Genomic DNA, 18215 nt, shown 5'->3' with positions numbered 1-18215 from the left:
TCCCCCAATAAATACCTTGCAAAATTCTGTCTTGGCATCTACATCAAAGAACCTAAAATAATACCACCCCCATTTTACAGATGAAAAAACTGAGTGGTTAATACATCTAAGGTCATATAATTAGGATTCAAACCCACATCTCTCTCTGACTCCCAAGTCCAAGTTCTTAACCAGTGGTTTAAAGAACAAAGAAAGTGTGAAGATACAACTGAAAAACAATGCTATAAAAATTCAGATGACTATGCAAAAGGCAAAGTTGTGCCATGAGAAGGACACCATATCAGGAAACTACTCCATTATTTATCATCAGAGTGATGAGCCCTTTAATCTCATTCTCCCTATTTTATGGATGACAAGACTATCACCAAACCTGCTTACCTCAAAAGGTAGTTGCAATAATCAAATGAGACTCCTCCTCCAAGAGAAAAGGGAAACAAACACAGTAGGTGAGAAGATTCTGGTAACCGCAAAGCAAGTGGAGGCAAATGGATAATGGCCCTGAATCTGAAGGATTCTACTGAAGGAAGTAGCACTTCTCCCAAATAGACCCCCAAATTTGGGGATGGAAAAAACAAAAAGGACAAAGTAAAATATTCCAAACCTCCAATGGCTTTTCTGCCTCAAGATTATGTGTCTCGTTCATGCCCACATCCCCAGAGCCTATAACAGCACCTGACTGGTATGCATTAGGCACTTAGGAAATCACTGCTGAATGAGAACAATTTCCAGAGACCCTCAACCCACACTTTTCTGTCCTTCAAGACACAGGGCCATTCCTCCCACACAGCCTCACGTGCAAAGCAGAATACCTGGCAGTTCATGTTGTCCTCTGCTTCAATGAGCTTCCCCCGATATACCTCACCGGTGTTCGTCTCACATGTCACAATGTGGCCCTCGGCCTCATGCAGTACTTTAATCGGCACACCAATAGACATCTTGGCAGGAAGAGAGTTCTACAATGAGAGAGACAACAGTCAGTTCATCTTTCAGAGTCTGAAAAGGCATGTGGCACACATCATGCTTCCTTCAAGGCATGGCACTCCATAAAACTTAGCAAAAACACCAAAGCTGCATTTTGTACCAAGGAAAAAAAAAAAAAAAAGCTCAGCTCCTGGTTTGAAGGAAACTATCTGGCAAATATGTGCAAGATGTGGGGTGAGGAGGAATGATGGGGTGGACAGAAGTAAAACTAGGAATGAAAAGAGAGCATCTCCCATGGATCATGTGTCCCCGCTACCCTATGTCCCTTAATCTTCAGCTAAAGGACCATTAGCCAATACTGTGTGTGTCAGGGGAGGGGGATTGGAATGTTAATCTGTTGCACTGTTATTTGTCAACCCTTAATTGTAGATGATTACGTTTTGAGAATAATACAGGCCCGAGCTGTCCAATACAGCAGCTCATCTCCACACGTAGCTATTTAAATTAAACTTAACTAAAACACGATAGAAGTAAAATAAAAAAACCCAGTCCCTCAATCCCAGTGGCCATATTCCAAGTCCTCAACGGCCACATGTAGCTAGTGGCTACCCTATGGAAGGTGCAGATACAGACCAAAGGACCATGCACATCTAGGAGAGCAGGCTGTACTTTTAATTCAGCCCTTTAACCCTTCACTTATTTTACTATCAAGGATATTGAGAAAATATCAAAGTGACAACGTGCTATATGCAGGAAATGCTTGTCATGGAGGAAAATCAGGGAAAGCACCTGACTTGACCTATCAAAAGCATCAAGCAGTGAACTTTTTATTGAGATGAGCAACGACTCAGTTTCAACCTAAGTGTACCTAAGACAGGAGAACATGAGGTTGAAAGGACAGGCTCCTTTGGTGAGGATCCCTGGCTTTCAGCCTTAGGAGTCTAGATTTTATGCTGAAGGTAGTGGAGAACCACTGCAGAATTACAGGTAAAGAATGACGCAATAAAAAGATAGCAGCATTTATTTACAAAATGGATAGAACGTAAGGTTTAGAAGCAGAGAAACTTGTTAAAACTTCTGCAACAGTTAAAACTGCTGCAACAGTGTGGAAAGCATGAGGGGACCATTGCCTGAAAGGGGACTGGGGCAGAGATACAAAGAACTTTTTAAAAAATGACCGGCTGGGCGCGGTGGCTCACGCCTGTAATCCCAGCACTTTGGAAAGCCGAGGCCGGTGGATCCCTTGAGCCCAGGAGTTCGAGACCAGCCAGGGCAACATGGTGAAACCCCGTCTCTACTTAAAAAAAAAAAAAAAAAACAAACTCATAGGATTTGGAGGAAGGAGATAGTCAATCAGAAATGACTTCGATATTACTGCCTGGAAGCTTTGAAAAACACTCACCTGGAGAGATACAGAATGTGAGAAGCATGCACGTTGAGGGGAAAGCTAATGAACTTACTTCCAGGAACTAGTGAGGCGACGATGATGTTTGGGTGGCCCAAGCTTCCCGCTTTCTTCCCTCCCCGAGCCCCGCAGAGTTCCATGCAGCAAGTCTTTCTCCAGCCCCTGGCCCCTCACAGGCGCCTCGACCTCCCCTCGCCCGTCCCCAGCCTCACCGGCTCTGGCCTACTTTTCTTCTCTTCGGTCCGCTGCGAAAGATGCTACGGCGAAGGCGTGAGTCAAGCGAATGGCGGGCCTAGCTCCCAGAATTCCACTCTTTCCCAAAATGCTGCGCGCAGGGCCCGCCTCCTTCCTTTCCCCAGTGTTGAGAGCGGTCTCGCCTCCGCTTCCTCCTCACTCCGCCTGCCGGCTGGGAAACTAGGGCACCAGTACGATAGTTCCGGCACCGGAAAAGAGGGCTGATGACCGGGCCCGGGGGCCGCCGCAACGACCCTTGGGGCCGGCAAAGAGCCAGAGAGGGTGCTCACACTTCCAAGCACCCCACACCAAGGACAGGCTGGACGGCAAGGCGGAGACGCGGGGCTTGGGCCTTCAGACCGGGGACAGCAGGAGGTTGGGCCAAGGGCCAGGACTTCCCCTCACAATTTCATTTGTTGATCCCGGCACCGCCAGGTAAGGGGGTCCCTGAGTGAGGCTAGGTATCTGGTACGGATAAAGTTAGGTATAGAGTAGAGCGGCTGCCCGCTCAGGGTCATCCCTAAAGCCAGTTGGAGGAGAGTTGCTTGGGGCCTCGGGGATGCACTGGGCGGGATCAGGGCTTACACCTAAGACTGGCAAAAGAGCGGGACCCGGCAAGGCGGGGCTTGCTGAAGGGACGAGCCTGTATTCAGGAAATGCACGAGCTTTGGGGCGGGGCTCAAGGAAAGGGGCGGGGCTTCCGGGGCCTGCGTCCTGGTGGGCTGCGCGTCTGCGCGAGGATTGGGTGAGAGGGCGGGGCCACTCGACGCTGAGGCGGCGAATGGCCGGAGCAGACTTAAATCAGGAGGCTGGGGACCTCTAGGATCAAAGTTTGGGGCGGGGCTTGGGGAGGGGGCGGGGCCTCCAGATTCGAGACCTGGAAGGGCTGGGGCGGCGCTTGGGGCGGCCCAGCCGCCGCCTCCCGTTCTCCCCTCCGCAGCGGCGGCGGTGGCGGAGAAGGAACTCGACACGCACCGACCGCCCTCCCGCCCCAGCCGAAGCGGAAGCTGTAGCCCGCTCTGGGCCGGGGCCATGGGCGCCCCGCGCCGCCCGGGTCATGAGGACGGAGGCGGAGGCCGCGGGGCCGCCGCTCGAGCCCGGTCAGTGCCTCTCTGTGGGCCCAGTCTTCACCCTAGGAACGAAAGGGACCCCGCCCTAGCGCGGGGCAGGGTCCAGTCGCGCGACCTTGGGCCGACTCCCGCCTCGCCCCCACACCCGCCTGGTTCCAGTCAGTGGGGGTTTCCTGACACTCGCAGGATTGCGACCCTTGTCAGCATGGTGGGAAGGTCCGGGTAGCAGGGGCACCACCTTCCCCAGAAGCGAAAAGTCCTGCTGGAGCCGCCTTGGGAGCTCCCGTGCCTTGGGAAACCGTGGAGGACTGAGGCTGGGAAGGGCAGGAAACTGGCCGAGAGCACCGAGCAATGGAAGGGCCAGTGCCCTGGCCTCCGAGACTCGGCGTTTTGTCTTGCTGTTGTTCTTCACCCTCGTTCTCTCTGCCACGCGGTAGCCTGAGCCCCTTTTGGGGCGGAGACCCGGACTGGTATTCAATGTCTTGGCCGTTAGTTTGCTTGCCCAAGACGTAGGGGAGGGGGAAGACGTGATTCCTGTCCTGCTGAAGGCGCGGGGTTGATGACAAACGGAGTTTTAGCTAGTAAACTCTGAAGTGAAGTGCCAACTGTGGAAGAGGTCAACAGCATGTGGGACCCTGACCTTCAGGTGTCACTCCCACGGAGTGTTCCCTTTTGTGTCTGCTGTGTGGAGTTGGTGGGGGATTTACATCCCTCCTCCTCCAGTTGTCTAGCCCTGTGGTCTGAGACAAGATACTTGCCTTTCCTGAGCCTCAGAGGAGGAATGGCTTACATTCACAGGGAGTGTTCTATGAGGCAGGCGCGCGCTGCGTGCAGTTGTTTACATGCAGTGCCTCAGTAGTCCTCATAACGAACCAGTGAAGTAGGTGCCCACTGTGATTTGCACTTTTGCAGCTGAGCAGACTGAGTCTGAGATGGGTTAAGTATTAAAGGCTAGTGCACTGCTTGCCTTCCTTAGTGACAGCCACTAACTGAGGTCAGGCCAGGGCCTTCCAGGCAGCCCTTTGGCTCCAGGCAGCAACATCTGGCTGTGGCTTTGTGTTCAGAAGGCTAAACCTGTTATGGGGACAGACGCCAAGGCCTCGCCTAACCTTATCACCCCCAACATGAGCATCTCTAGGTCCGATCCGCCCTTGCCGAGACTGGAGATGGCCCTGTGGGGCCTGCCAGGCCTCAGGATCAAGGAGTTCTAGAGCGCAGGGCAAGAGGAGGAGGGGCAGCTGAGTCTCTGAGAGAGAGCTCCTGTCTTGTGCCACATTTTATAGCTGGACACGGAAAGGCATGGACAGTCATAGCCTGGCAGAAGATAGCCCAGCTAGTCAGTGTCACAGCCCAAGCCACAGAGTAAGGAGGGAGCCTCACACAGAGGGCTGTAGTCTGGAAGCCTGGGGGAGGAGGGGTGCAGAGCAGGGAAGTAACAAGTAGGCCTGGGCATCTCAAGGTATGAGGTCTTTTTGGAAAACGCGTTCCATTCCCCAAGCATATCTAAGTGCCTGCTCTGGGCTGAGGGTTGGAAGGAGGCAAATGCAACCTCATCCCCATCTGCCACTGAAGAATTCTCATTCTGTGCAATAGGGCAAAGCAGATGCCTCTTTAAGGACTCCATATTGAGGGGCCCTGAGAGTGAGAGGGATTAGAGCATGGAGACAACATTAACATTTCAGACTAAGGCTCATCAGCTATCATTAGTGATAGTGTAGTTTATGTGTGGCCCAAGACAATTCTTCCAGTGTTGCCCAGGGAAGCCAAAAGATTGGACACTCCTAGACTAAGGGATGTGCAAGAGCAAAAGCTGGGGAGGAAACAGTATGAGTAGAGAAAAACAAAAAGGCAGTGTGTGGCTGCTGTGAGGGGTTCTTGAACAGGCAGGCATTCACCGTGACAGCACAACATCCTGCATAGAGCTCTCCCACTGCTCAGCTCTTTATGAGTCCCTAGGGGTCAGGGCTTGGGTGGGTCTTTAGTTACCTTTGTGTCCCCAGAGCCTAGCAAACAGTGAGGGCTTATTTTTTTTTAAATTATCTGGGTGTGGTAGCGTGTGCCTATAGTTCCAGCTACTCGGGAGGCTAAGGTCAGAGGATCCCTTGAGCCTGGGAGTTCAGGGCTGCAGTGAGCTCTGGTCACACCACTGCACTCCAGCCTGGGCGACAGAGTGAGACCCTGTTTCAAAAGAAAACAAAAAGTTCTTTTTTTCTTTTCCTTTTTTTTTTTTTTTTTTTTTGAGATGGAGTCTCACTCTGTCGCCCAGGCTGGAGTGCAGTGGCTTAATCTTGGCTCATTGCAACCTCCGCCTCCCAGGTTCAAGCGATTCTCCTGCCTCAGCCTCCCGAGTAGCTGGGATAAGAGGCTCTGGCCCCTGCCCGGCTAATGTTTGTATATTTAGTAGAGACAGGGTTTCACCATGTTGGCCAGGCTGGTCTCAAACTTCTGACCTCAAGTGATCCACCTGCCTTGGCCTCCCAAAGTGCTTGGATTACAGGCGTGAGCCACTGTGCCCGGCCTAAAAAAGTTTATTTCTTCCAGCAAATATTTATTGAGTTACTACTAAACATTCAACACCAGCAACTGAGAATAACAGTGAACAAGATCAGCAAGTTTCCTGCTGTCTCAGTTCATTTGTGCTTCTATAACAAAATACCTGGGACTGGGTAATTCAGAAACAATAGAAATTTAATTTCTTTTTTTCTTTTTTGGAGATGAAGGTCCCACTATTTTGCTTGAACTGGTCTGAAACTCCTTGGCTCCTCTTGCCTTGGCCTCGTGAGTAGTTGGGATTACAGGTGTGTGCCACTGTGCCCAGCTCTAGAAATTTAATTCTTCACAGTTTTGGAGACTCTGAGGTCCAAGATCAAGGCGCTGGCAGGTTCTGTGTCTGGTAAAGGCCTGTTCCTTGTAGATGGTGCCACCTACGTGTCCTCACATGGTGAAAGGAACAGAAAGGGCATGAACACTGCTTTTACATGACAGAAGAACAGAAGGGCAAAAAAAATGGCCTATGCTAGTTTCCTCCAGCCCTTTTATAAGGCACTAGTTCACTGATGAGGGCAGAGCCCTCCTGACTTCACAAAAGTCCACACTTCTTATTTATTTATATTTTTGGTTGTGGATATCTTCTGCACCCATTTCTTCATACCACCACAATGGAGATTAAGTTTCAACATAAATTTTGGAGAGGATACCATAGCACCTGCCTTCAGGAAGCTTGCCGTCTAGAGAGAGAGTGGCTTGATGCTATTGTTACTTTTGCCAAGCACTGTGAAGGAAACGAATAGGATGCTGTGAAGGAGAGTTCCCTCGTTTCTCAAAGGCTTAGTCAGAAAAACCTCTAAGAAAGAGATTTTGAGCTGGGACCTGAATGACTAGAAGGGACACAACCTTGAGAACAGCAGCCGGGAGAGAGTTTCAGACAGAGGGATCCTCACGTGCAGACGCCTTGGGGTAGAATGAAGCCTTGATGAGTTCACAGGTTAACTAGACCACAGGTGAGGGCAGCCAAGATGAGGCTGGCGGGCCAGGTTAGGCAGGGCCCTGGTAAGGGGTGAGAACCTTATTCCAAGAGCAGTGGGAAACTGAATGGGAATCCCTACGGCTGCTGTATGTAGAGGTGGGAGAGGTGCTGGGAGTGGAATTTGGGGCAGGGACAGGCAGGGGTCAGTGCCACTGAATCCTTGGCAGTGATAGCAGGGGAACATGTGAGCGCCTTGAGTGAACGGCCTGGGTATCTTTTGGAGGCATCTGGGTTAAGAGGAAGGAAGAGAATGAGGCCTCAGTCCAGCCTGGGCTTAGCATACCAGGCCCCAGCTGGGGGCAGGTTCATATTATTAGCACCTGCAAAGGGCTTTATAGACGTTCTTGTCCTTAGGGTTCACATCACCCTGCAGGCTGGCATCTGGTAGTCCATTTCACAGAGGAAGAAGCAGGCACAGAGAGGCCAGGCAACTTAGCTAGCAGGTGGCCTGCTTTGCTCATGCCATTGTGCCTTCCATGGGCCCTGCTGCACATGGAGTAGAAAGACACCAGGAGCAGCGATAGGTCTCTGCCTCTTGGGAACGTATAAGCAACACAGGAGGGCACAGACAAGCTCAACGCAAGGGCCGCATCCTAGGAGGCAAAGCGTGAACTCAAGCCCAGAGAAGTACAGATGAGTGAAAGGGTGTAGCCAGTCTCTGATCAGGGAAGGCCCTGGAAATGGTGGCCTCTGAGCCAGGCCTTGAAGGCTGGGGAAGGTCAGACATAGGAAGGGAGGAACTTGGGATTCAAAGCCTGGTAGGTTGGAAAGGCCAGGACAGATCCCAGGACTAGTGAGTGGCCGTCTTAGCTGGCGCACGCAGGGAAGTGAGGGGAACTGGGGCTGGCACAGCAGGAGGGCTCCTGGGGTGGCTCTACACAGAGCTGGTCACACAGTCCAGGAGAGACCTGCCAGATGGGGAAACAATGTGGGCAAGGTTTTCACGTGCTGAATGAGTGTCATGAGTGAGTAACAGCAGAGATAAGTCTCTTCCTCTTTAGACTCTGAACTTTGTCCAGGTTCATGAGGCAGCTACGGAGGAGGGTCCTGCATGCCACATGCCCATTTGCCCCACCTCAGGGCCTTAGCACATGCTGTTCCCCCATCCCCTCTAAGGCACACCCCCACTGTTTTCCCCAGCCTAGGCCTCTATTTTGCTATGTTTGCTTATTTTTGCTATCCACCAGGAGAGTGACTTTGTGTCATTCACTGCTGTATCTCCAGTATACACACCAGGCACTTACTAGGCTTTTGGGAAATATTTGTTGACTGAATGACTGAATCAGACCAAAGTCCCCCTGTTTAGGGATGGCCAGACTCATTCCAGCAAGAGGAAGTCAGCTGCCCAGCCCACAGCCAGCCAGCAGTGGCACAGTTGAGACTGGAACGCTAGGTCAGGCCCTTTCTGCTCCACCTCACAGCCTGGCAAAGACAGACCGAGAGGTCGCCCAGGGTTGGTGGGGGATGGAGCTCACAAGAATATTCCATATGCTTCATAGCTTACATGACAGTTCCCTTCTCCTGGCCATGGTCTCACACCCTGGTGGTCCTGGGGTCTTTGGAGTCAAGCAAACCTCCAGGGGCCTCATGAACTCAGATACATTATCTGCTGAGTGCCTCCCATGTGCCAGCCCTGGAATGAAAGCAGGAAATAAAACAGCCCCTGCTGGCCAGGCGGAATGGCTCACGCCTGTAATCCCAGCACTTTGGGAGGCTGAGGTGGATCACCTGAGGTCAGGAGTTCGAGACCAGCCATGGAACCATGGACAACATGGTGAAACCCCATCTCTACTAAAATTACAATAATTACCTGGGCATGGTGGCGCACGCCTGTGGACTACAGGCTGCTTGGGTGGCTGAGGCAGGAGAATTACTTGCCACCCGGGAATCGCAGGTTGCAGTGAGCCGAGATCATGCCATTGCACTCCAGCCTGTGCGACAGAGCAAGACCCTGTTGAAAAAAAAGAAAAAGACTCTGTCCCTCCTCCTCAGAGCTCCCACCAAAAGAAGGGCTTTGAGTAGGCATGGTGGGCAGTGAGTGCACATGTGGGTCACTGGGCCTGAGAGGGGCAACACTGGAGAAGTGACATCCAAGGGCAGGAGTTAGCTCAGGCACCTGGGAAGCCAGGTATGTCCAGGCAGAGGAACCAGGTGTGCAAAGACCCCCAGGGTGTGAGGGATTATGACAAGCAAAGGCAAGGGTGCAGAGGGTGCTAGGGCAGCAGCCATGGAGGTATTGTCTTAAGGAATGTGGGACCCAGCTCACTGGAGGATTTTCAGTTGGGCTGACCTGCTCTGGCCGGTGTTTTGGGGAGATCACTGCTATTATAGGAGCCTGGATTTGAGGGGATTCCTGAAGGATTGTGGGAAGGTCCCTGAGCAGCCCCTGCAGGGTCTAGGCAGGAGGCAGTGACACTGGCTCCCATGAGGGTGGGAGTGGTGGGCTCTGTGCTGAGGGTCTGTGACCTCCCTCTGTTTCTGCACAGGGGACTTTGTGCAACTGCCTGTGCCCGTCATCCAGCAGCTCTACCACTGGGACTGTGGCCTGGCCTGCTCCAGGATGGTGCTGCGGTGAGTGGGGCCAGGGCTGGGGGCCCAGGTGCTTCCTCTCTACATCTTCTGCTCTGGCTTGGGAGAGACCTGGGTGGGATCCATGGTGCATGTAGCTATCTTTGGTTGGGGCTTGCAGGAGGCCAAGCTTCTACCTGGTCCTAGTCCCATCTGCAAAAGTGAGCAAGGGGTGGACCAGGCCTTCCAGCTCTCCATGATAGTAATGTCTGGGGGCTTGGGGTGGCCAGGAAGTCCCAGGTGCCCAGGCCTGTCCTACAAGGCAGTTGTGTGACTGGGATAGGAGGCCCTCCACTCCCCAGTTTCTGGCTCCTGGGAGAATGGGGTGCTAACCGTTAAGCTGAGGCTGTGTGAATGTCACAGAAACCTGGACAGTGAGAGCGAAGAGGGACTGTAGCCGTCGCCTTGTACAAGAGTTTTTCATTTGGCTTCCTGGAACCACAGGGCAGCTGCATCTTCATCTGTTTTACATCCTGGAAATCTCAGCAAGAGAAAATTCAACAAAAGCGTTCTGTGCCTAAAACTTTGAAAACCACTGATGTGATCAGGGACCTCATCTTAGAGATGAAGCTAAAGAGGCCAGAGAAGACAATGACTTGCCCAAGGTCACAGCCCACAAGACACAACAGATTTGAGAAGCAGAGTCCAGGCCTGCAACTCTGGAGCCAGGACGGTGCCCCAGGCATCCTGGGCAGTGTGTGGGCAGGACCTAGGCTCTCATGATGAAGGAGGGAGACTTCTGGGGAATGGGACCTGTGACGGGGCTCTTGGGCCAGGGGGTGGAGGGTGACTCAGACCAGTTGACCCTCAAGACCAAGCTGAGCTCCCCAGCTCATCTGCCTGCAGGTACCTGGGCCAGCTGGACGACAGTGAGTTTGAGAGAGCCCTGCAGAAGCTGCAGCTGACCAGGAGCATCTGGACCATCGACCTGGCCTACCTGATGCACCACTTTGGCGTGAGGCACCGCTTCTGTACCCAGACCCTGGGCGTCGACAAGGGCTACAAGAACCAGGTGAGCGACCAGCCACCAGGCCTTCCCATGTGGGGCCACACAGAGGTATAAGGCCACCTGGTTCCAGTAGTTGGAAGAGGGAACAGTCAAGGGCTAGACACCCAGGTAGATACCCAGGTGTGCAGAGACCAGGGAGCAGCAGCAGAGAGGCTATAGGCAGGATTTGGGAGCCAGTCAGAGCAGGTGCCCTTGCAGTCTGGCCTGCCCAGAGGATCTGAGTACTGAGTCCTGGCTCCTGTCCACCTGCCTTCTACAGCCCTCAGAATGTGCAGAGGCCACTTCCTACGTTCTTTCCTACTGTCCTCAGCACAAGGCAGGCCCAGGGCCTCTGAGAACATCACTGACCTCATCCGGCCATCATTTGCACATCTTTTTACTTTTCACCAGGAGAGCCAGCTTTTAAGCTATATAATTGGTAGTCTAGAAGAAAACCAAAATACCATCTTTTCTTTTGCCTTTTGAAAAATAATGCCAACATAGCCATGCCAGCAAAGTGTGTTCCTTGGACGACACCTAGCTAAGCCAAGCTGTAGCTGAGCTGTCCCAGGTGGTTCAGCCTCATCCCCCTTGCTTATTCGCTACGGGCTCCTGCTCATGCCTGCCAGAGTGTACAAGCCCAAGGGTGATCGATCCTCCCGAGAGAGCTGACCTGAGCCCAGCTGCCCACCCCTCTCTCAAGCATCGTCCTCATGCCTCTGTGTGGTCCTGCTTCCCTGCTCCTGCTTAGGACAGACAGCTTTCTGATCTGGCTTGCTGCACGTACTGTCTGCCCTGGCAGGTGGGGCTCCTCTGCCCTCCTGCTGTCTCTGCCTCTGTAACACGCTCTTTATTTCCTTCATCTAAATGGAGTGAAGGCAGCCTGGGTGGTGGCCACTCCATCCCCCTCTTCTCTGTTCAGTCCTTCTACAGAAAGCACTTTGACACAGAAGAGACCCGGGTGAATCAGCTGTTTGCACAAGCAAAGGCCTGCAAGGTGCTGGTGGAGAAATGGTGAGCCCCCCAACTTTCCTACCTGCCCTTCCTCTCATGCCTGCTCACCCACAGATCTGCAGTGGGAAGGCCTCGGGATGGTGTTCAGGAAAGGCTAGGACTCTGGAGCCAGGCAGAACTGGCTACCCGGGTGGCTGTGGGCACTGACTTGCCCCCTTGAGCCTTGGTTTATGGAGATCACTGGGGCTACATGACCCAGGCTCTGACCAGGGGTGGATCCTGAGCAGGTGCTGGAGGGATAGGTGAGTGAGAGAGATTGCACCCAGCCCTTGGGCTACTTGCAGAAAGACAGCATGGGACAGAACACAAGACCCCTAATGAAAGGGTGATGGCCTAAGAGGAATGTGCTGGTGCAGTGATTGACAAGGGATGGGGAACAGGGAGGACCCAGTGTGTAAGGGCTGCTGTGACCTTACAAGGGCCTCCTCTTCTCATCTGTATGCATTGGGGCTGGATTCAGGAAGACCCTGGGTGCAGTTTGCCCAGATGTGGGTCATATTCTTTTCTGGGCTATGTGGGAGTGGGGCTCAGACCTGCTGCCTCTGGGTCCTGGACAGGCTCTTCTCAGATTTTCCCTTTCTTTGCGGATTTATATTTTCATTATTGACGTAGTATAATCACATGGTAGGTGATTTAGAAAATGGGGGTTTGGGGGCCGGGCGCGGTGGCTCACGCCTGTAATCCCAGCACTTTGGGAGGCTGAGGTGGGCGGATCACAAGGTCAGGAGATCGAGACCATCCTGGCTAACACGGTGAAACCTCGTCTCTACTAAAAATACAAAAAAATTAGTCGGGCGTGGTGGCGGGCGCCTGTAGTCCCAGCTACTCGGGAGGCTGAGGCAGGAGAATGGCCTGAACCCAGGAGGCGGAGCTTGCAGTGAGCTGAGATAGTGCCACTGCACTCCAGCCTGGGGGACAGAGCGAGACTCTTTGTCTGAATCTGCCCTCAAAGAAACAGAAAGGCAAATCCAGGATGTGGGACATTTTCCAAGACTACTGCCCCGGGCTTTAAAAATCAACAAAACAGGCCGGGCACGGTGGCTCACGCCTGTAATCCCAGCACTTTGGGAGGCCAAGGCGGGCGGATCACGAGGTTAGGAGATCGAGATCATGGTGAAACCCCGTCTTTACTAAAAATACAAAAAATTAGCTGGGCGCAGTGGCGGGTGCCTGTAGTCGCAGCTACTCGGGAGGCTGAGGCAGGAGAATGGCGTGAACCCAGGAGGCAGAGCTTGCAGTGAGCCGAGATCGCGCCACTGCACTCCAGCCTGGGCGACAGAGCTAGACTCTGTCACAAAAAAAAAGAATATGGGGGGGTGGGATCTCCATTCATACTATGACCACATGGGCACATGTTGGAAGGAAAGGCAGCAAATGTTTATTTAGCAGCCCTCAACAGGTGCTGTCTCCTCGAGTGGGAAAGCTGTTGCTATCTCTGTTTCTCGGGGGAGGAAACTGAGGATGAGAGAGACACCCAAGGTCACCCCCAGCATCTTGGCCATGCCATGATCTGAACCCATGCTTGTTATTCCTTGAAGCCTGTAGTTTTTCCTTCCAGCCAAGCCCCTGCTTTTTCCCTATAGCTGAAATCCCACTCCTGTGCACTGCCACTGGGAACTCAGCCAACTATTTTGTTTCAAAGACCAAATGGAAAAATGGCATGTTTCCTCGGCCAAGGCAGCAATCCAAACTGCCACGTGACTCAGCTGTGGCTGAAGCTGGGCCAGGCCATGTGGTACTGATGCTGCCACTCCTAAGGAAGGCCCCAAGTGGGTGAGCAGCCCCTCCAGCAAAGATGCAGGAGCCCCTGGCCTAGAGCTTCCCCTGCCCACAGCCCCATCTGCCCTCTGTCCCTCTGGGTGTTTTCTTTTCTTTTCTTTTTTAAGAGACAGGGTCTTACTGTGTCATACAGGCTGTAGTGCTGTGGTGCAATATTGCAATACAGCTCACTGCTACAGCCCCAGGCTTAAGTGATCTTCTTGCCTCAGTCTCCCGAGTAGCTGGAACCACAGTCTCATACCACCACGCCCCACGCCTGGTAAATTTTTAAATGTTTTTGTAAAGACAGGGTACTGCTATGTTGCCCAGGCTGGTCTCTAATTCCTAGTCTCAAGCAGTCCTTCCGCTTTGGCCTCCCAAAGCACTGGGATTACAGGCGTGAGCCACTGTGCCCAGCCCTGCTCTAGGTTTTCATTTGGATTTGCTGCCTAGTGGAAGGCACAGGATGGGGCAGTGCCTTCTGCCAGTGAGGGAGGCTCCAGGTAGATGTCATTGCTGAACTGGAGCTCCCCTGGAAGCAATGTGGCCCAGCCCTTCCTGGGCAGCCCCTTCTGCCACCAGGAGCCTTAGAAAAAAAGTAAAATAGCTCTTTCAGAGAAGCATTTGGTTTTGAAAGTGTCTGAGCCATGCTTGGCTGGCAGTTTTCGATGTAAACCACACATGATTTAGGGTAGAGGAGAGACAGGGCTGGGCAAAAAGAATTCACTAACCAGGCTGGGGTGCAGTAGGAGGATGGTTTCTGTGTGCTGCTCTAGTGGCCCTTGACTGGACCCACCTGGAGCTGAATTGCTCTCCCTGTGAAGGGCCTGACAGAGCCAGCTCATCTTTGTGCACATTCGGACACACACACACACACACCCCACCGGTCTCCTGCTTGGCTCTAGGCTGAGCCTGGGCCACAGTGACAGAGCAGGGAGTTCAGGGCAAAGGGAAAAGGAGCCGATCCCCAAGCTTTGTAACAGAGAAACAGGCACAAGCAGGGATCCATTTGAGGGATGGGGAATGGGGGCCCAGCAGCACCAGCTGACCCCCCTCCCGCCCACAGCACAGTGAGTGTGAAGGACATCCAGGCGCACCTGGCTCAGGGCCATGTGGCCATCGTGCTGGTGAACTCAGGGGTGCTGCACTGTGACCTGTGCTCCAGCCCTGTCAAGTACTGCTGCTTCACCCCCAGTGGCCACCGCTGCTTCTGCCGCACTCCTGACTACCAGGGCCACTTCATCGTGCTGCGTGGCTACAACCGGGCCACTGGCTGCATCTTCTACAACAACCCAGCCTATGCCGACCGTGAGTGCTGGGTGGGGTGGGTGAGGCAGAGTGGTCCACATTCACTGTTCTGTATGCCCAGTGCCCACAATTCCCACCCATTCAATCTAGTGTGGCCAGGGCCTCCCTCCCTACCTTTTCCCCAAAGCCCCTGCTCCTCCTGGGCTCTTGTCACTGGCCACCTCTCAGGCCATGCAGGCAAACCTGCCGCAAAGTGTGCCAGCCTCCTCTACACCCTGGCCACCCCTCCCTTTCACACCACAGGCCCCACGCCACTGCCCAGGTCCCTGCCTTACCCTTTCATGCTGCCCAGGCTGCACCCCTCCCCCAGCCACCAGGATGGCCAGCACATTCTTCAGAAAGAAAAGCCCGGCCAGACCCAGCCCCTGCTCTAGACCCATCCTGGCCTGCCTACTGCCCTCCTGGCACAGGGAAGGGCTGCCCTGACTCTCATAGACTGGATTCACATAGACAGCCCCTGGACGCCCTGACCACATAGACTTACCCCGTCTATGTGGCCTGGAGCACGTTTCTTCCCCTCTCTGGGCGTTTCTCCAACTGCTTTACTGGGGAGGAGTCAGAGAAAGCTCATGAAGACCAGGATGGGCAAGGAGGGCTTCCTTGGGGTGGAGGACTTGAGTTGAGAGGAATGGCCATGTGGATGGGAAACAGACCTCACTCAGCTTCCCTGGGCACTGTGTCGGTGGGGTAGGTGCTCTCTCACAACCCACTGACCCCGTTCTGCCTTCCCCACCCCCAGCAGGAATGTGCAGCACCAGCATCAGTAACTTTGAGGAGGCCAGAACCAGCTATGGCACAGATGAGGACATCCTCTTTGTCTACTTGGACAGCTGACAGCAGGAGCCTGGTGCGCCTAGGCCCTCGGACCCCATCCCCACCCCAGCCGGGCCCACTCAGGATGCCCTGGCCCAGGCTTGGGGCTGCTGGGGTTGGAATGTGGAACTGCAGCCTCAGCCCATCTGGCAGAGCCCCAGGAACTCTGGGAGACTGTGGCACAGCTGCTTTGTCTGCCAGTGCCGTGTGTTGTCATGTCACTCACGCCAAGCACCTGCTGGCTGCTGGAAGCATACCCCAAGACCCCAAGCCTTGACTCCAGCTGTGCCCACAGGAAGTCCAGTCCCGACAGTGCCCTTGTTGCCTTTGAGCCAGATCCATGGCAATGGTCTCCCCACAGACCGCAGGACTGAGCCTGGAGAGAGAAGTCGCTTGACGGATGCCACTTGTCAGGACAGTATGTGAGTGTCTGGAGATAGCATAGCTGACCCCAGTCCCCCAGGGCTGAGGACCCCTCCAGGCCCCTCTCTCCTGGAAGTGCTGCATATGCCCCTGTGCCCAGTGGTTGATGACACCACCACCTCCTGCCTACCCATGGGCCCAAGTTTCTGTGGCTCATTACAGGGCATCTGGCCCCTGCCACCCAGCATAGACACACCTCACAGCTGCCCTGCCATGCAGAGCCCTGGCCGCTGGAGACTCTCAAACCCCCCACAGCCCTCCAGGTCCTCCAGCTCTGTCAGATGGAGTGCTCTCAGGGGTGTAGCCTGGGCCTAGATCCCACTGGTAGGCCTCGTGGCTGGCAGCAGTGCTCTGGGAATAAACAGCTGCCCTAGCCCCAGAGGGATCCCTGCACCCAGGAGGCCTCCTGACACCAGCCTAAATCCTGACAGCAGGCTCTGCCCTCTGAGTGTGGGGAGCCCCTAGTCCTTTAAGGTTGGCTGCTAAGGCCTGTGCTCCAAAGCAACGGGCTGGGGCAGCCTGCAGCTGCCCACCCAACCTGGTCTTCACACCAGATTGCACAGGATACTGGGTCTTGTCTATCTTGATGGAGAAGAGGGGTTCCTGCCCAGGATCTTACAACACAGAAAGTAGCATAGAGCTCTTTCCTTCCTCTTTTTTGGGGAGGTTGGGGTCAGGGGTTGTTTCTTTGAGATTTAAGTTTTCATTTTTGAGGGGTAATCACCTTCAAGTAAAACAGTAATAGCAAGAGTGAAGGTACTTTGGAACCACTAACACCTCTGCACAGGGCAGTTAGCCAGCTCAAGTTCTTTTTCAGAGAAAGGGACTTGCCCAGCGGTTTAAGTACCTGCCCCTTCACCTCTCAGACGAGGCAGCTGACGAGGCAGCTGGCCCAGTCTTGGGAGTCTGCTCAGGACAGTGGTGGAGCTGGGTCTTGAACCCCAGTCTGCACCTAAAAAACTAAAGGAAATGGATCTTTTTTTTTTTTTTTTTGAGACGGAGACTCATTCTGTTGCCCAGGCTGGAGTGCAGTGGCACGATCTTGGCTTACTACAACCTCCGCCTCCTGGGTTCAAGCGATCCTCCTGCCTCAGCCCCCCAGTAGCTGGGACTACAGGCACGTGCCACCATGCCCAGCTAATTTTTTTGTATTTTTAGTAGAGACCAGGTTTTGCCATGTTGGCCAGGCTGGTCTTGAACCCCTGAGCTCAGGTGATCCACCTGCCTCGGCCTCCCAAAGTGGGAAATGGGTCATTTTCAAAGGGGCAACAGTGATACCATCCCTGCACTCCTGGGTCCTGCTCTTCCAATGCCCAAGGCATGGCATGGTGGCAGCTGTGCCCCCGCCCATTGCTTTGGAGCACAGATGACTCTGGGGGCAGAGGTGAGCTCTGTTTAGGAGGGCAGTCAGACCACCCAGCCAAATTGCTTCTCAACCCTAGACAAAGCCTTTGGCCAAGAGGGAGGTGCTGTTAGTTGGGCAGCCCTTCTGGGTTTCAGAGACCGGTGTTGGCTCTAGACTGGTCTCATCTCCATTGCCTTAATGCCAGGTGGCCCAGGAGTACCCATGCACAGCAGCTGTGGGGTGTGGGCATCTTTAGGTGGTGTTCTGGTAAAATTGTTAGAATAGCTGAATGAAGGAAACCAGTGGGAGGAAATGAAGTTTTCAGGATGGTGGGATGTGATTTAGACAGTGCACATGCTGTTAGGGCTGTCACTAGGGAGTGGCCTTCATGGAGGGTGGTAACAGCACCTCAGTCCAGCCAAACTGTTTAGAAACACTCAGTCTCTGGTCCCAGAGGATGGCTTCTCAGGGCATGCCACAAGTTAAAGGTCACCTTCCTGAAAGATGAATGAGAAAGCTGCCCATTCTCAAGACTCATCTGCCTAAGGAGGGTCACAGAGGCAGGATGTAAGACACACTGTGTTGCATTCTTGCACAAGTCATGAAAATGGGGCCAGAGAGAGAGCCTGGACATCAGGGACTTTTGCCCACAGCACATGACACCGACAGCTGCCCAGCCTGTTCACATGCTGGGGACCAGCACAGCACCTGAAGCCATGTGGGACAGTGGGCTTTGTTCATTCTAGCCACGGGGATGAAAGGGATCTTTTGCATTGCAGAGATTTTATATATATTTTGTTTGTAATGAGCCATTCTCAATAAACATTATTCTCACTGCAAAA

General features: G+C 53.6%; 2 protein-coding genes, 1 long non-coding RNA gene and 1 pseudogene across 9 annotated transcripts in view; 2 read left to right on the top strand and 2 right to left on the bottom strand.

The window, feature by feature from the left end:
- SNRPD3 (small nuclear ribonucleoprotein D3 polypeptide) overlaps nucleotides 1-2675 on the bottom strand; it is a 16270-nt gene extending 13595 nt beyond the window's left edge. Inside the window, exons 1-2 of the mRNA XM_019018159.4 lie at nucleotides 2539-2675; nucleotides 810-953 (exon numbers count right to left, since the gene is read on the bottom strand). Coding sequence (XP_018873704.1) covers nucleotides 810-935 — 126 coding nt within the window. The 5' untranslated portion in view covers nucleotides 936-953; nucleotides 2539-2675. The remainder of the gene's footprint in view (nucleotides 1-809; nucleotides 954-2538) is intronic.
- GUCD1 (guanylyl cyclase domain containing 1) lies at nucleotides 2675-18215 on the top strand. 7 transcript variants are annotated; one of them, XM_019018151.3, is made up of 6 exons: nucleotides 2675-2995; nucleotides 9643-9727; nucleotides 10571-10736; nucleotides 11635-11726; nucleotides 14551-14792; nucleotides 15535-18215. In XM_019018151.3, the coding sequence occupies exons 1-6, from the start codon at nucleotides 2785-2787 to the stop codon at nucleotides 15624-15626; spliced, it is 888 nt and encodes a 295-aa protein (XP_018873696.1). In that variant the 5' UTR covers nucleotides 2675-2784; the 3' UTR covers nucleotides 15627-18215. The 7 variants fall into 7 exon arrangements, with proteins under 7 accessions (XP_018873696.1, XP_055231279.1, XP_055231278.1 ...); XM_055375304.2 differs by having other exon boundaries at nucleotides 2785-2995; nucleotides 14680-14792; XM_055375303.2 differs by having other exon boundaries at nucleotides 2785-2995; nucleotides 14680-14792; nucleotides 15532-18215.
- Nucleotides 6298-10572, bottom strand: LOC129529629 (uncharacterized). The gene is made up of 3 exons (XR_008675175.2): nucleotides 10058-10572; nucleotides 8967-9107; nucleotides 6298-8789 (listed from the first exon to the last, which is right to left on the bottom strand). It is a non-coding gene; the product is annotated as an uncharacterized lncRNA (long non-coding RNA).
- LOC109024569 (uncharacterized) lies at nucleotides 15821-18215 on the top strand (annotated as a pseudogene).

This window comes from Gorilla gorilla, chromosome 23 (genome assembly GCF_029281585.2).
Source record: "Gorilla gorilla gorilla isolate KB3781 chromosome 23, NHGRI_mGorGor1-v2.1_pri, whole genome shotgun sequence".
Classification (NCBI taxonomy): domain Eukaryota; kingdom Metazoa; phylum Chordata; class Mammalia; order Primates; family Hominidae; genus Gorilla; species Gorilla gorilla.
Note: the sequence above shows the minus strand (reverse complement) of the source record. Positions and strands in the feature narration are given on the sequence as shown.

Coding starts and splice junctions, on each gene's coding strand:
- GUCD1 (XM_019018150.3), top strand. CDS start 2,785: ATGACCGGGCCCGGGGGCCGCCGCAACGACCCTTGGGGCCGGCAAAGA. Junction 2,996..9,642: donor GTTGATCCCGGCACCGCCAG/GTAAGGGGGTCC, acceptor GTTTCTGCACAG/GGGACTTTGTGCAACTGCCT. Junction 14,793..15,531: donor CAACCCAGCCTATGCCGACC/GTGAGTGCTGGG, acceptor CCCCACCCCCAG/CAGGAATGTGCAGCACCAGC.